The sequence below is a fragment of the Urocitellus parryii genome, chromosome 7 (genome assembly GCF_045843805.1).
Source record: "Urocitellus parryii isolate mUroPar1 chromosome 7, mUroPar1.hap1, whole genome shotgun sequence".
NCBI classification, from domain to species: domain Eukaryota; kingdom Metazoa; phylum Chordata; class Mammalia; order Rodentia; family Sciuridae; genus Urocitellus; species Urocitellus parryii.
The window spans coordinates 168200416-168218362 of NC_135537.1; the positions used below are offsets into that span (position 1 = coordinate 168200416).

Below are 17947 nucleotides of genomic sequence, written 5' to 3' on the forward strand. Positions count from 1 at the left end.
CAGTTCAGATTCTTTGTCCGTGTTTTCAGTTGAATTCTTTCTTTTTATTAATAAATTGTAAGACTTATTAAACTGCATAGAAATTCCTTATCATGAAGGTTTGCAAATATTTTCTCCCGTTTTTTTTAGATTGTTTTTTTCTTTTTATTGATAGTGTTTTTTGAAGCAAAAAAAGCTTGGTTTTTCAAAGATCCAATTTATTTATTTATTTTTGTTGTTGCTTTTTGTGTCATATCTAAGGATCTTTTGCCCAATCCAAATTCATAAAAATTTACCTTTATGCCTTTTTTTAAGAAGTTTATAATTCTAGCCCTTACATTTTTGATCCTTTTTGAGTGTATATCTATGCCTATATGTATGGGGAAAGCAATCATTTTGCCCTTTGTGTGTGGGGGTGGGGGTGTGTGTGGGAATTGATTGAACCTAAGGGCATTTACCACTGAACTACATTCTTAGCCCTTTTTAATTATTTAGTTTGAGGCAGGGCCTTACTAAATTGTGCAGGCTGGCCTCCAGGCTGCTGGGATTACAAGAGTGCACCACTGTACCCAGCTTGCCTTTGTGTTGGTTTTTGTTTTTGTTTGGGTTTAGGTTTGTTTTTGTTTTGTTTTGTTTTGTTTTTGGTAGTTGTAGTTATAGAGGGACAGCATGCTTTTAATTTGTTTATTTTTTATATGGTGCTGATGATTGAACCCAGAGCCTCACACGTGACAGGCAAATGCTGTGCCACTGAGCTACATCCCCAGCTCTCTTGCCTTAGTTTTTAAGAGACTACTTTCCTTGGTATAGGTTTCTTGGTTGGCATTTTTTCTTTGAGCATTTTTAGTATTTTATTCCACTGTCTTCTGAACTCCATTTGTTTTTGCTTAGAAGTCAGATGTTAATCTTCACTGGGTTCCTGTATGTTATGTTGTTTTTCTGTTTTTAAGAATTTCTCCTTGTCTTTGCCTTTGAGCATTTTTTCTGTGATACATCTATTTATAGATCTCTATGTGTTCATATTACTTAATGTTTGTTGAGGTTCCTATTTGTGTAGGTTATTATTTTTCTTTTTCTTTTTTTAGGGTGTGTGTGTGGGGGAGGCCAGGGCAGGTAAAGGATTGAATTCAGGGGCACTCAACCACTGAGCCACACTTCCAACCCTGTTTTGTATTTTATTTAGAGACAGGGTCTCACTGCATTGCTTAGTACCTCGCCTTTGATGAGGCTGGCTTTGAACTCTTGATCCTTTTTTCTCAGCCAGGCATTTGCAACTGCTCCTGATTATTATTTTTCAATAAATTTTTGAAGAGTTCCTTTCTCACCCCTCTTTGACAGTTATACGTATTTTTCTGATGCTCAGTTTATTTTTCTCCATTCTAGCCCCCCCACCTTTGTATTTGGTCCTGGGGAATTGAAATAATAATAATAAGCACATGACCTAATGTCCTACCATAAAGCTATACCACTGACCCTTCAATTGGTTCAATTCTACTATTGAGCCTCTCGTGATTTTCCCCCCTTCCCTTAATTTCAGTTATTTTTCTTTAAACTCGGGAATTCCCATTCAGTTATTTTTTTATAACATCTGTTCACTCGTCCCTTCCTTTATTTCTTTGTTTTGTGGTGCTGGGGATTGACCCAGGGCCTTGTGCATAGAGGGCAAGCACTCTACCAACTGAGCTATATCCCCAGCCCGTTCTTTATTTCTTTAATGATGATTTCCTTTGTTTCTTTTGCCTGATTTTTTTTTGTGTGTGTGGGGTGTATATGGATCATTTTTTTGTTGCTTTATGATTTCTTTTGTTGTTGGAAACTTTGTTTTAGATAATGTATTGTAGCAACTCCTCTCTCTCTCTCTCTCTCTCTCTCTCTCTCTCTCTTTGGTAGCAACTCTTGGTACAGATTACTTTCCTACCTCTTGAGTTGTTACTGTGGTTTTGCTGGGGGAGTCGGGAGTGACTAGAGGGTTATTTAGTAGACTAGAGGGTCTGCTAATACTTCTCCATCCTTATCCCCTAGTATTAAGCCTCTGATGTTCCTCAGGGAGGCATGCCTTTCTGTAGGCCCATAGTCATCATCATCCTGCAATGACCAAAGTACTGGTAGGGTTCTCTTCTTTACTTGTCCAGACAGTACCCTCCTTATTAACATTATTGATTAGTTGTTCCATTGTTTTCAACAATGTCCTGGCCATAAATTCCCCCATAATTGAATGCAATCAAAGTATGACTCTGAATTTCAGAGGTCTTCTTAGTTGTTTTCTCTGTCCCCAGCAGGACTCCTTCCAGCTGTCTTATGCCCTGGTTCTTTGTAGCAAACTATTCAGCCTACAATCTAGATTTTTATTACATCCACGAATCTTCTTGTAGTTGTCTTTTATCACAATCTCTGCTGTTCCTTTTGTGTGTGTGTGTGTGTGTGTGTGTGTGTGGTGCTGGGGCTTGAACCAAGGACCTTAAAATAAACATGTAATGTCCTATCACTGAGCTACATACACACCTTCAGTCCTTCTTCCACTATTCTTTTCCTTTTTTTTTTTTTTTTGGTATGAGGTCTTGCTTTGTTGCCCAAGCTGGCTTTGTACTTGGGTTTCTTCTTGTAGCTGGGATAACAGGGTGTGCACCATCACATCTGGCTTTACACTGTTCTTGAGAATACCCTTAGAAATTAAACTTGTCCATGCTTTATTGCAAATGAAGTCAAGTCCTTTGTATACTGTGTGTTCCTGCCTCATCCCTTAGGGTCAATTTATCTGAGCCAAGCTTCTGGATGTATGGATGGGGATAATCATAAGCTTTTCTGTGATTGATATCTGAGCCCTAGGAGCTGAGTACAAGGGGTGGGGTGCCAGGATGGTATTAGAGGCCTGAGGTCCTTTTGATTTCCTTTTGTTATGGAAACACTGTCTCCTGAGCTGAGTGAAAGGGCTCTTGGTTACCCAATATTCTCTGCAGTATCTATAGTAGAGCCTCTGCCCTTCAAGTAGGGGTTGAGCAGAAGGGAGTCCTCTGCCTTTGATGGTACTTGTTTGGAACAGTATCAGCAAGAGGGGTCTCAGATTGATTGACCCTGAAGTCTTTAGGCTGTGTTTTTGGCTGCAATAGTCTGGAGCCAAATTGAGATTTAGGCAGTAGAGTTGATTCAGATACCACAGACTATTATTTTTCTGAATGATTTTTCACAGCACTATTAAAATATTTTCCTTCTTCCTCCTCCTTTTTGTCCTCCCTTCTTTCTTCCTTCTTTTTTCTTCCCTCCTTCCCTCCTTCATTTTTTTGTGGTACTGGGGATCAAACCCAGGAGTGGTGTACCACTGAACTATATCCCCAACCCTTTTATTTTACTTTGAGAAAGAGTCTTCCTGAAATTGCTGAGATTGACCTCAAACTCAGGATCCTCCTGCCTCAGCCTTTATAGTAGCTGGGATTATTGATGTGTGCCACAACACTTGTTGAATGCTTATCTTTTTATAATTTTCATGAGTTTCACTGAGGAGCAGGCCAGTGGAGCTCATGCTGTTTTATGCAAGTTGGTCTCCTATAACTTTGGTTTTTTAGTTTGCATTCATGCCTCGGTAAGGAATGTCTTAGAAAAACTTCATTTGTTATGGTCTCTGACCACCCCTGAAAGAATTCTTAACATAATATTTAATGTTGCAACTTTCAGGTAATATTTTGTGAGACAAGAGGCTGGGGGAATTTATTTCCCATGCTTATTTTTCTTAATGAATGACTTCAGAACATGTGCAGATATCCTAGAAGGGAAAATCTCTTTATGAGTACAGAGTTTGTAAAGCAAATGAAAATAGTAGAACTGAGGAATTTAACATGGAAGGCTCAGTATTATAGCTGAGTTCTTTTCAAATTTTTCTGGAGGTGTTACAGTCAACTCTTGGCTTTTGTCACTTGTCTTGGACATCAAAATCAGTAGGCTTCTTCCTTAGTTTTGCTATCATCTTAAATTAAAATTTCTTTTGATTCTTTTAAACATTTTTTCTTTCCAGGGGCCACTCAATAGTGAGTCTTCCAACCAGAGCTTATGCAGCGTGGGGTCCTTGAGTGATAAAGAAGTAGAGGTAAGAATCTATATTCAGTGTAAGACTTTTTGTATTCTTACATTTTTAGTCTGGGTTAAAAGATAGCACTATGTAACTCCAGGGGCTCTGTGGTAGTGTGTGTGAATGGCTCCCCTTTGGGTTGTATGCTGTTTGCAACTATGATGTTACCATGAAGGAGGGTTTTTTTTTTGTTGTTGTTGTTTTAATACCTTTATATTTATTTTTTATGTGATGCTGAGGCTCCAATCCAGTGCCTCACACATGCTAGGCAAGCGCTCTACCACTGAGCCACAACCCCAACCCTACCCTGATGAGTTTATATTACTATAATCAAGTACATGCCTTGTTTTGTTTTGTTATGATTACCATCAATAAAGGGCAGAAATTTGCAGTTGTGGCTTATGTAGCCTAACCTGGATATTATTAACACTTGCCAGCAATTCAACAGAGTAAGTTGGTCACCGGCTGACTTTAGTAATAGAATTTTCTAATTATCCTTGCAGTACTGCGGATAGAACCCAGGGGTGCTCTATCACTGAGTTCCATCCCTAGCCTATTTTATTTTATTATACCAGGTTTTGAACCAAGGGGCACCTGATCATTGAGCCATATCCCTAGGCCTTTTTACTTTTTATTTTGAGTCAGGGTCTGTCTCACTAAATTGCTTAGGGCCTTGCTAAATGGCTGAGGCTGGCTTTGAACTTATAGTACTCCTACCTCAACTTCCGCAATCCCTGGGACTACAGGCTTTTGCCACCAGGACCAGCTATTTTTTTCTTTCTTTCTTTCTTTTTTTTTTTTTTTAATTTGAGGCAGGATCTCACGAAGTTTCCAAAGTTGGCCTTGAACTTGTGATCTTCTTGCCTCAGCCCCAGAAGTTGCTGGCTTTGTATGTATGGGCTACCAATACATACAGTAATTGAATTTGAAGGAGTTTTAAAGTTAGCGCATAACCTAGTCTCCTGGATATAAGTGTAAGTCAAAGCCAGCAAGGACCTACTTTGTACCATGATAAAACTTTCAATAAATTGTAGTCAGTTTATCGATTATGCAGATCTTTTAACAGAATATCTTATTTAAGCTTTTTAGCTACTCTTATCTACAGGTGAATAAATTAAAGATCTGACATTGTAAGCATTTTGCCAAAAGTTGCTTAGAGGATTTGGATCTATACCCTGTACTTTCTTTTCCTCTGTTCTAAGGATAGGATGCTGTTTGAGGATTGTCTGTGACAGCTTTATTTCTATTATATGTGTGATATTCTTATTTTTTCTAATGTGAAAAATTTACCAAAATGCTAATTTTGACTTATATGGTATTTAACAGACTCCTGAAAAAAAGCAGAATGACCAGCGAAATCGGAAAAGAAAAGCTGAACCGTATGAAACTAGCCAAGGTAGGAATACTTTCACACCAATGAAAATTCTGAATTCTTATGTACTTAAGAATTTTACAGTAAATAATTAGTTTATATCCAAGGATTCCAATCAAAGAAGGTTTGTGTATCTTAAGGGAATATCAGGCTGTTTATGATACACTTGTCATTTGATATACACCTGACAAAACCTTCAGTTCTTTGGGGATTCTTGTTTGCCCTGTTGTACTTTAATGATCTTCTCACTGCAGGATATTCTTCAGACTTAACATGCATTGTGTGGAGAGGAGGTGACATTATAGTTTTAACTATTTCTTACATTAAATCAATGATTTGTTAATAGTGGTAGCCATAAGTGATTTCATTTTATTGCTATTCTTCCATGCCAATTACTTAGTTTAGTTGCACATTGGAGACTGGAGTAAATTTATAAACGTGATAGTTTAGTGCCATATATTTTATATAATTAAAGAAAGAGTAGATGGTTTGGCTATTTCCCCCTCTCTTTCTAAGGAATGACAATCTCTTCTTGCATTATTCTTAGCTTTATAAATATAGATAGTTCATTATGTAGTTCTGTGTGAAATAGAATCAACTCTGTAGTTGTGATAAGTTTGTTTGAACCTCTGTTTTCTTAAATTGGGATGTGGATTAAAGATGAAGTTTGGTTTTATTTCCCAATTATGGCACATTTTGTTAGTATTTATAAAAGAAAGATTATTGTATCTTAATGGAAAACAAGCTGTGAAAAATTCTTTCCTGCACTCCTAGTTCAGTTACTTATTGTATGGAGTAAACAGTCTGTTCTTAGAGTACAGGTATTTTGGTTCATTTGATAAAATAAAGTTGATGGTAGCAGTGTTTGCGGTTACTGAATACATTATGCATTTTGGTGAATGATAGTTTACATGTACATTGGAAAAACTGTACTTACTTTGGTTTCATTTTCAGGGAAAGGCACTCCTAGGGGACATAAAATTAGTGATTACTTTGAGGTAAGTTTACTTTTTTGGGAAAAAAAATCTGCAGTGATTTTACGAAAACCAGAGTCCTTGTGTTCATTTACAGTATTAGAAAGCAATTATTTTGCCTTTGCTATGATTTCCCACCCTCTTTCTCCCCGTCTTCATCAACCTAATGCTGCCCCATTTCTCAATAAGAGGAAATTGATGCTGACTTTGTAAATTTAAGGGTTTTTAAAAAAATTATTATTATGTGTCTTATCTGTGATGATATAAGAATTCACATATAAGGTGATTTTTTTTTTTTTTTCCTTCTGACCAGACTAGGTTTTGTGTCTTTCAAAGATTAAGGTGGAATGACTTGGACTCTTCTTTTGTCCTCTTCCCTTAGTCCAGTGGAACATGGCCCATCCTTAGTGACCCATCCTTAGTGGTATTAAAGAAGACTAACACCCACTGCACCACTGTTTTTCTGCTTTGTGTATTTTGAGATAAGAAGGGAATACATTCTTCTCTCATGTCTTTTCAAAACCACATACACTTTCAGCTTTCTAGCCATTTCTGTAGGAACTCTTTCTTAAATCTAGTTGAAAAGATAGTGGAGTTTGGCTTATGTGGCATTTTTCTCTCTAGAATAAGATGTATTGACTTAAGGGGGCCATGTATAATTAACACCTGTTTGTGTTTTAATCTTTTACTCTCCTATCTGAAGCATAGTACTGTTTTGAATTATTCATATCCATTTTTCCCTGTTGGCCAGTTTGCTGGGGGAAGCGGGCCAGGAACCAGCCCTGGCAGAAGTGTTCCACCAGTTGCACGATCCTCACCGCAACATTCCTTATCCAATCCCTTACCGGTAAGCATTCACCTGGAGAAATTTGACACCTGTTATAGGAGACCAGAAACCCAGGAACACTCAGTAGTTTTTTTTTTTTTTCCATTAATTACCCATGGGGAATTAGGCATCAGGGAGAGAACTTCATGCTATTGCCTATGAATCAGACTTAGATTCATGTCAGTACCAGTAAATTAACTTTGTTCAAGAGCTGGTCCTATTTTCTCAGTATAATAAATTGCCTCTAAACCTATATAGCTCATTTATCTGTCAAGGAAGTGATTCCAGTCCAAACATGAGCTTTTTATCCTTGCTACACTTACATGTTCTAATTTTTTTTTTTTTTCTTTTAAAGTTTGGTTCAGGTCCTGGTATTTGAATTACCTCTAGGGCTCACTCAGTGATAGAAAAGCTAATGCCATACAGATTTGAGATAGGTTTTTGCCCAGACTTTAAGTGAGATCCCAAGGTCTTAAAAACATTGTACATCATTAAGTGATTTTCAATTTCTGGCAGTTAATGCCCCTTAGGGAATATTTGTCAATATCTGGTGTCATTTTGATTGTCACAACTTAAGGGATGAGAGGATAAGTGCCATAGCATCTACTGGGCAAAGGCTGGTAAACATCCTGTGAAGTTAGGACAGCCGGTATTACTATTGATACAAATGTCAGTAGTGCTGAGGTTGATATTCCTGAATTAGCCAGAGTAGGATTCTGTGTTAATTTGCTCCAGTGTCTTTGAATAATTTGTTGATACTAATCAAGACCTCTGTACTCAAGAGCACTCTGTCCATAATGCTGTAGGTGTTGCCTTAGGTGGGATCTTTGGGATTGGGGTTGCTGAAATTGTAAGTTTGCATCCTAGATCTGCTTGTTTAGGAAGGTTGTTTTTCTTTACCTTAATAGAGTTGGATAAACTGCTCTTAAGTGATTTAGATTTTTGTATTTTTAAAGCATTTTAAAATGCACTTCCTTCCCTTCTACTAGCTCATTAAAACATGGCATCAGAATGATTGTAATTGTTAACATACTTATGAAAACATAAGTTAAAATGACAACTTAGGATTTTTTTGTTAGGATTTTTTTTCATCCTTACCATATTTTTTAAATGTTAGAAATGTTTGATATGTAGAGCTGTTTGGATAGGTTCTTAGATAACTGTTGAGGAGGCTGGTGTCTCTTTTTCCTTAGGTTTTAAACCAATTAAAGTTTAAAAATATTAAATGAGATTGCAGATTATATTTGGGAAATATGTTTTGTTGCATTTCTGAATGTTGTCCATTACTTTTTTCTTCCTGAAATTCTTTTTTGATATTTATATTGTGACCATCCATCATATGCCACTTAAGTTTGTACCTAAAGACAAAAGAGATGTATTTAATGATCTGTAGGCATTTTCTGCTAGCTTTATGAATAATACTGGACTTCATCATATGCAAATCTAAGCATATATAAGGTATTGAAATAGGAACCAAACCTTAATTTCCTTTCTCCATTTCACTGAGAAGCTGTTTATCATCCCACTTGTATTCTGTCCCTCATTATTATAGTCAATGATTTGTGTAATTCCTTTACTCTTTCTCCATCATATTTGCCTGGAAAAAAACCAGCCATAATTAAATCTAATTCTCTACCTTTGCCTTGCCTGCCTTTAATTAAGTAGGTCACTGTGGCTGAAGAAAAACAACACTCACTCAAGTTGATTGATCTCACTTTATGTTCATGACCACTAACCTCAGGTATCCCTCTAGTTGCATGCTAGTCCTGCTGTATTTCTAGTTAGTTCCCTTTCCTCAATGAAAATTTTGTCCTGCAAACCTCCAAACTTTAAACTGATGGTCTTGCTTTTTTATTTTACTGAGAAAATAGAAACAATCAGGAAAAGAACTTTCATGTGCTCCTACTTCACATCTGACATACTATTTGCATCAACACCGGGCAGAGGCCAGGGATGTTAGTAAACATTCTACTAAGACAACCTCCCAACAGCAAGAATTACCTGATCTAAAATGTCAATAGTGCCAAAGTTGATAATACCTGAGCTAGATATTGTAGTAAGGTATCTCTTGCACCAGTATTTATATGTGACTTTAGGGATGAATGAACTTGTGCATCCTTCACATGGATTCTGATTATTATGTATCCAACTCCCCATTTGACATTTACAAGTATGTATCTAACACACAACTTGAACTTCTACATGTCTAAAATGGAACCCTTCATACCAAAACAACAAACTGCTCTTCCTATAATCTAACCTGTCCTGGTAAATGACAGTGTTTTTCATTCAGTTATTCAGATTATAACTCGTTCCCCAAATATAATCCACCAGAAAACCCTGTTTTTCCTTTAAAACATATTAGATTCCAACCATTTTTCTGATCTTTTGGATCTCTGCCTTAGTGTCCAGCATAGTCTCCCTATTTTTTCCCCTTGTCTCACATGTGCCTGAGTGATTGTTAAGAAGTCTCAGGGGCTGGGGTTGTTGCTCAGGGGTGCAGAGCGCTTGCCTAGAGTGTATAAGGCCCTGGGTTTGATTCTTAGCACCACATCTAAATAAATAAAAATAAAGGTCCATTTACAACTAAAATAAATTAAAAAAAAAAAGAATTTAAGGATCACTCTGCCATTCCTCTGTTTAGAACTGTTCATTTGCTTCCGACACTGTGCTTAACAAGCCCCTGTGTGATCATCCTCCTGCCACCCATGCAGTGACAACCATACTGGCCTCCTCCAACACTGTGAAGTGCTTTTTTGCTTCATGACCTTTGTCTTGTTATTCACTCATTCAAAACATTCTTTTTCCTATACCAACAATCACTTCAACATTTTGTTGCTCAAAAATGACATTAGAGAGGAGGGGTGGTACACTCCTTTAGTCCTAGCAACTTGGGAGGTTAAAGCGGGACGATCACAAAGTTCAGATCCAGCCTCAGAAACTTAGCAAGGCCTGCCTCAATTTTTTTTAAAAAGGGAAAACAAAAGAAAAAAAAAAAAAAAAGACCTTAGCAGAATGGTCTTCGCTGTCCAGCTTCTCCAAAATTGCAGTTCTTTAATTTTGTCACTCTGTTTCTAGTCCTTGAATCTTGTTTTTTAGTTTAATTCTTAATTTCTTCCCTCCTACACCCAAATGCATACACACACATAAATTTTGATATATACCTAACATTTTTAAATGATTCATGTTTATACTTAACAGAAGAGTACACATACCCAGTGTTAAGTCTGTAGTTCAGTGAGTTTTCACAAACTGTACCAGCATAAAAAACAAAACTATTACCAACTCTGCAGAAGTCCTCTGTGTTCCCTTCCATTTTTTAACCCTCTCTCTGTCACCAGACATCACTGCTGTCTAGCATAACATTCCCCCCCCCCCGTTTTTATACTTTTTGTAAACTTTTATGACTGGCTTCTTTTTACTTGTGTGAGATTTATTCATATTGTGTTTATTGGAGATCATTGCCATTGATTAGTGGTATTTTTTAAAATAATGTTTTATTTAATAATTTATTTCAGTTTTTAACTATAATTTGTTTCTCATCTAATCTGCCTAGAATGATAATTTCATGAGAGTAGGGTCTTTTTTTTTTCTTTTTTGTTTTTTCTTTCCTCCTCATTTTGCTTTAGCAGTGCAGAAGGGTGCTCTACCACTGAACTATATTCCCTGCTCTTTTTATTTTTTATATTGAGACAGAATCTTGCTAAATTGCCTAATCTGGCTTCAAACTTGTGATCCTCTTGTCTCTGCCACCTGAGTTGCTGGGATTACAGATACATGCCACTGCATATGGCTCTACCTTTCATTCTTATACTTTTGACTTTTTGCTAATATGTTTTCTGGCAAATATCATACTGTTCTTTTTTTTTTCTTTATACAACCTAAAATTTTTCTTTTAACTTTTATTCTATTTACATTTAATAAACATCATTATACTGGGTTTATTAAATATGTTGCCTTTTAGTATGTTTTCTGCTTGTCTTGCCTCTTTTACCTTCTTTTTTCTTTCATGTTTTATTTTCATTTAGATAGATTTTTTTGTTGTCATTGTGTAATCATTTCATGTTTTCTTCTTCTAGTAGCAGCTAGGTCCTCTTTGGTGTTTCTCTCAGAAATTCCAACATGCATATTAAATATGCCAATATTACCTTCTTCCCAAGTGTCAAATGGTGATCTTGGAGCACTAACTTATTTACCCTGCTACTGACTTAGTTGGGGACAGGGTATGTTTTTTATTTTGTTTTTTAAAAAGTCATAAGTCAAGCATGGTGGTACACACCTGTAATCCCAGTGGCTTGGGAAACTGAAGTAAGAGGATCACAAGTTCAGAGCCAGCATTAGCAACTTGGCAGACCCTGTCTCTCATAAATAAATAAATAAATGAGTGAATGAATGAATAAATAAATAGAAATAAAAAATTAAAAGCCTAGAAGTATAGCTCAGTGGTAGAGTGCCTCTGGGTTCAATCCCGAGAACCACCAAAAAACCAAAAATACAAATAGTAAAACATCTCATAAAACATTATTGTTTTATGCTCTCCCTATTCATTTAGATTTATCTATATATTTACTTTTTGGAGGAGATGGGATATTTTCTTATTGCATCTTATACCTTCTATTTGAAGTCACTTTCTTTTTTGCCTGAAGTATTCCTTTAATATATGTCTGCTAGGATTTAACTCTAGGTTTTTGTTTGTTGAAATAACTTTATTTTTCCCTGGTTTTTGGAAGTTTTTTTTTTCTTTTGCTTGTGATTTGTTGGGCTTTTAGAATCTGTAGGTTGTTGTGTTTTACCATTTCCAGATATAATTAGGCATTATCTCTTCAAATATCATTTCTGCCCCATTCCTTTTTTTCTCCTCTCAGCAAACTATATGTCAGACCATCTATTTTATCACCACGCCTCATGCCTCTTAACTTCATTTTTTTATATTCTTTTTGTCTCTATTTGGATACTTTTACCTTTCAGCACCCAAATTATCTGGGTTTTCCCTCTAATTTGCTGTTAACCCCATTTGTTTCTTAATTTTTGTTGTTGCTTTTTTTTCCCCCAATATTTTGTAGTTGTAGACAGATAGAACCCAGTACCTCACATGTGTGAGGCAAGCCCTCTGCCACTGAGCTACAGTCCTAGCCCCTTGTTGCTTTTTTTTAAAATAACTTTATTTTGTTTATTTATTTATTTTTTTAATGTGATGCTGAGGATTGAACTCAGTGCTCACATGTGTGAGGCAAGCACTCCACCACTGAGCCACAACCCCAGCCTTTGTTGTTGCTTTTTAAGAAATTTTCCCCACAAATAGCTTTAAGCTATCTATCTATCTATCTATTTATCTATTTATTTATTTATTTTGGTGCTGAGGATTGAATTCAGTGCTCCATGCATGCTAAGCAAGTACTCTACCATTGACCTGTATTTATTTATATCTATCCCAGCAGCTCAGGAAGCTGAGATAGGAGGATTGCGAGTCCAAAGCCAACCTCAGCAAAAGCGAGGTGTTAAGCAACTCAGTTAGACCCTGTTTCTAAATAAAATACAAAATAGGGCTGAGGATGGGCTCAGTGGGCAAGTGCCCCTGAGTTCAATCCCCATTAACCATTCCCCACCCCTAAAAAATTATACCTGTATTTATTTATATTTGTAGTACTGGGGATTGTAGCTAGAAGTATACTACACTGTGCTACATCCCTAGCCCTTTTAATTTTTAAAAAATTTGAGGGCTGTAGCTGTAGCTCAGTTGGTAGGACTTCAGTTGATTGAATCCACAAGGCCCTGGGTTCAATCCCCAGCACCACCAAAAAAAAAAAAAAAAAAAAAAAAAAAAAAGACACATCTTCCTGACTTGCCAATGCTGACCTTGAATTTGTGATCCTTCTGCTGGAGTTAAGTTGCTGGGATTACAGGCATGCACCACCATGCCCTGTGTTACCCTCTTTATTTTTTCTAAATCTTGTACAGTTGGCTATTTTATAATCTCTGTCAGATAATTCTGGTATGTGAATTATTTATGAATCCATTCCTGCTATTTCTTACTTTGCTTAGTTATTGCTTATGACTTTGTTTCTTTTGTGTTTTGTTTTCTAGCAGTGTGCTCCTCATTGTTCTTGAAAAATTATTTGTGTGGTTTCTTCAAAGTCTAGGATGAGTGTGGGTTCACAGGGAGAATTTTTATTGGCATCTTTCTAGTGCTTAGAGATTTTTACCTCTCTAATACTACTTTACTGAATTTATGGCTTGTATTTTATTTGATTGGTTTATTTTCTTTTTTGTCTCAACCATTAAGAAATATTGATTTGTATTGTCTTAGCATTTTTCAGGGGAACTCCTGACCCCTGCACTGTCAAGGCAACTTCTTGCACACCTCCAGGGTGGCAGAAATTTTCCTCTGGTTTACGCTTTTACTGAGAGTGCAGTCCAGCTGTATTGGAGACCCACCCAACTTGAACTGGAAAGGGTTTCTTGTTGATAGACCTGTCTGCTGGACACCACAGTGCCCTAGACATGGAAATTCAATATTTGCAGGTGCCTTTAGGGCCACATATGACTTTGGAGATTTTTTACTTGTCTGCTGTTCCTAATTTTCCTTAGATTTGTTTCCCTGGCACATTCCATATATTTTGTCAAATCTTAAGTGCTTTTAATGTCCCTTCAAAATATTTTATCCTCTCTTTATAGTTGCTTTCAAAAAGAAAATTGGTTTAGACATCTTAGCCTGCCTATATTTACAGAAAATTTTTAACATTTTTTAGACTTTAGCAGACATTCATTGAATACATGGCAGAATGATTTATTTTAGTATCATGGCTTCAGAGATATATACATTTACCTAAGTAGTGAGCGTACACTGTGATAAATGGGTATCATAAGTATTCTGGAACCTGAATTTAGGCTGTTACTTTTGGTATAGTAGAAACATTAATCTTGAAGAGGACTTTATTTGTAGGTTGAAAAACTAAACTCCTTTGTCAGAATCACATGATTGGCTTGTTTTACTTTTATTGCCTACAGTGAAAATGTTAAATAGCTTTTCCTGATGAAGTATAGGTAGACTATAAAAATTTGGCAATTCTTATTTCAAAGTGTTATAATAGAAGGCACCTTCCAAAAGAACGGTTTCTAAAGAAGAGTCCAGTGAGGCAAAGTGTTTCTAGACCTTTTCTGGATGTGTACATGTATGTTTACATTATAATTTTCCTCATTTTCATTGTATTATTTTATTTAACCAATATCCTGTAAACATCTGTGTATTCTATAAATAGTGTTGTAAAGAATGTCTTTGTACATATATGCATCTTTTTTTCTTCAGATAAATTTCTTTGATTGCAATTCCCAAGTATGTTATTTTAAAAAGTCACCATCTAAATTGCTAGAAGGTTATTGCAGTTTAAGATTACCAATTTCGGGCTGGGGATGTGGCTCAAGCGGTAGCGGGCTCGCCTGGCATGCATGCGGCCCGGGTTCGATCCTCAGCACCACATACAAACAAAGATGTTGGGTCTGCCGAAAACTGGAAAATAAATATTTAAAAAAAAAAAAGATTACCAATTTCTGCATACACTAATACTGATTTTGTTATTATAATGTCTGCCAGTGACAAAAATCCCTTATTTTAACTGCATTTCTTCACTAGTGATATTAAATACGTTTCCATATGTGGAATGGCTTTTTCTGTTTTTCTTTTAATACTTGTTTAGGTCCTTTTCCTGTTTCTCTATTGGAATATTTTTTTTCCTTAATGGTGAATAGAAGCATGTTATTAAGATTGATAAGCTTAGTGGTAGATCACTTCCCTAGCATGTCAAGGTCCTGGGCTTGATCCCCAGTATGGGGTGAGGAGAGGGGGTTGTTGCTAACTCATCTTTTATATCATAAATTTTTTTTGCCTATTTGTAATCTTGTCTTATAAATTTATGTTGACACTTAACATTTAGGAGTATAAAAATTTGAAGAAATCAAATTTGTCAATGTTTTGTGTTATTCATAGGTATTCCTGTATGTTTTATATTTTTCATGTCATGTTTAAAATGTCCTTTACCAGTAAAAAGGTTTTCTTCTTATGAATTTTACATATGATATAAGGTAGGAATCTACTTTACCCTTTTTTCTTAATACTTTACAAATATCCCATCATCTTTTTAATAAATACCCAATAATGTGAAATGTACTCTAGTCACAAATAACATCCATATTATATGAATCTGTTTCTGAATTCTCTTTTCTGTGCCACAGGTCGGTCTGTCTGTTCTTACACTTAATGTAACTTTATAGTATGTTTTGATATCTAGTCTAGTGTCCCTGGTATTCTTTATCAAAAATTATGTGGCTAATTTTCACCACTTTTTCAAGTGAATCTCAAAATTAATTTGTTAAATTCCACCAGAACAAACATGAAAAGTGAACCTGTATGACCACTATTCTACCATAACACTTCCTCTGTGAAAGGCCCAAAACAAAATAAATAAATCCTGTAAATATTGGTTTTTGGTGAAATTTACTATCTAGACAATTTGAATTCCAGAATATGAAATCATCATTTAATTTACATAATCTTTTATATTCATCTGTAAAGCTATGTAGTCTTCTTCACATATATTCTTCATATTTCTTCCTCTTCCTCCCCTCACCCCAGGATTGGGTATTGAACCTTATAATGCTCTACCACTGAACTACATCCCCATCCCTTTTTTATTTTTCATTTTGAGACAGGGTCATGCTACATTGCCTAGGCTGGCCTCAACCTCTTGAGTTGCTGGGATTACAGGCATGTGATATTGTGTGTGCCTGGCTGTCCTTCATATTTCTTTTTTATTTTTTGTTTTAAAGAATTGCTTTTGCTCTTTTAATTTCTTTTTTTTTCAAAGTTTTTATTTGTTCTTTTTAGCTACACTTGACGGTATAATGTATTTTTGACATATTATACATACATGGAGTATAACTTCCCATTCTTGTGGTCCTTCATATTTCTTGTTTTAGTATTTTATAGAGTTTTTTCCTGCTGTTTTATTTATCTTTAAAATTTATTTATTTATTTTGTTTATTTACTTATTTGTGCTGCAAATTCAGGGCCTCATGCATGCCAGGCAAGCACTCTACCACTGAGTTGCATCCCCAGCCCTTTTTTTTGTTTCTTTTCCTTTTTTGGTACTAGGGGCATTTAACCACTGAGTCACCTCCCCAGCCTTTCCTTTTTTTCTTTTGAGGCTAAGTTGCTTAGACCTTGCTAGCTTGCTGAGGCTAGCCTTAAAGTTGCAGTCTTCCTGCCTCACCCTTAGATTGCTGGGATTACAGGTGTGCACCACATCTCCCAGACCAATTTTTTAACTATTTTGAATCTGCTTTTTCTTCCATTATATGCTCTGATTATAATTAATTATTGTTGGTATCTGGGGGAATCTACTAGGTTTTGTACACTTATTTTGTGTGTGGCCATCTTACTGAACTTGCTTGTTTATTGTAGTAGTTTTTCAGTTGATTTGCTTGGTTTTCTTTGTGAATATTTATATCATCCAAAAATGACACTTTTGACTATTCCCCATTTTTATCCCTGATCATTATCTTGGCTAAAACTTCTGTAACAATGTTGAATGTATTAATGTGTCACCCCTGCCTGGCTCCTAATTTTAGTTAAAGGGGTCTCTAGTGTAGCATCATTAATTACATTTTCTACTGATTTTTGAAAAAGTACTCTTTCAGGTATTAAAATTGGGTACCTTGGTTTTTAAAAGTTGACCAAAAATATGCAAATCTTTTTGACATCCAAAGGGAAAATCATAATTTTCTTTCCCTAACATTGTAATGAATTACATTAGTAGATTTTCTTTTATTTAACCATTCTTATATTTCTGGAATAAACCATAATTGTGATTTATTATTATTTTAGTGTATTATGGTTGTTTTGTTTGCATGTATTTTTAGATTTTTTTGCATGTAAGGGGTATAGAAAAGAGAATGCATGTAAGGTATAGAAAAGAGAAGAGTGAAGTAAGTCTGGTTTATAAAGTCATGGGCCGGTTGTCTTAATTCTTTATTTACCTACAGGATGGAAATAATGTATCTTGTATAGGATAGAGTATTATGAAGTTCATTTATCAGTCTCTACAAAGTAATCTTCAAGTTCAGAGTTATGTAAACATAGAACCTTTAAAATGTCATTGAACAAAATTTGAGTAAGATATTAAGTCAGGTTTATAGACAGGTAATAATCCAGTGATAATGTTGTTATCCTTGCTATAATTGTTTTCCTGAGAAGTTTGTTTTCTTTTAATTCATTCATCTTATATTTTCTAACTATATTTTAACCTGTTGAATAATTTGGCACCATCAGATTTTCTTTCTCATCTATGTTATGTATTTTCTTTAATGTTTTCCAGCGGCGAGTAGAGCAGCCCCTCTATGGTTTAGATGGCAGTGCTGCAAAGGAGGCACCAGAGGAACAATCTGCTCTGCCAACCCTCATGTCAGTGATGCTAGCAAAACCTCGGCTTGACACAGAACAGTTAGCACAAAGGGGTGCTGGCCTCTGCTTTACTTTCGTTTCAGTGAGTACTAAGGCTCAATTTATTCAGATGCTTGTCATTGTCCTGGGGTTTCTTGATGAAGTTGGGTTAATTATTTTAGTAAAGATGGGGATATTTTTCATTCTCTATCCCTTCTAGAGTTATTATGCTTTTATTCAGTCCCTCCTGGTTCAGGCTCCTGAAAGCGGCTGCTTTGTTGAAGTCTGAGCACTGAGTGGG

General features: G+C 35.8%; 1 protein-coding gene across 1 annotated transcript in view; it reads left to right on the forward strand.

The window, feature by feature from the left end:
• The window catches only part of Tlk2 (tousled like kinase 2), a 114775-nt gene that overhangs the window by 38005 nt on the left and 58823 nt on the right, over positions 1–17947 (forward strand). The window contains exons 3-7 of the mRNA XM_077801451.1: positions 3986–4057; positions 5366–5435; positions 6366–6409; positions 7137–7232; positions 17582–17749. Of these exons, the coding sequence (XP_077657577.1) occupies positions 3986–4057; positions 5366–5435; positions 6366–6409; positions 7137–7232; positions 17582–17749 (450 nt within the window). The remainder of the gene's footprint in view (positions 1–3985; positions 4058–5365; positions 5436–6365; positions 6410–7136; positions 7233–17581; positions 17750–17947) is intronic.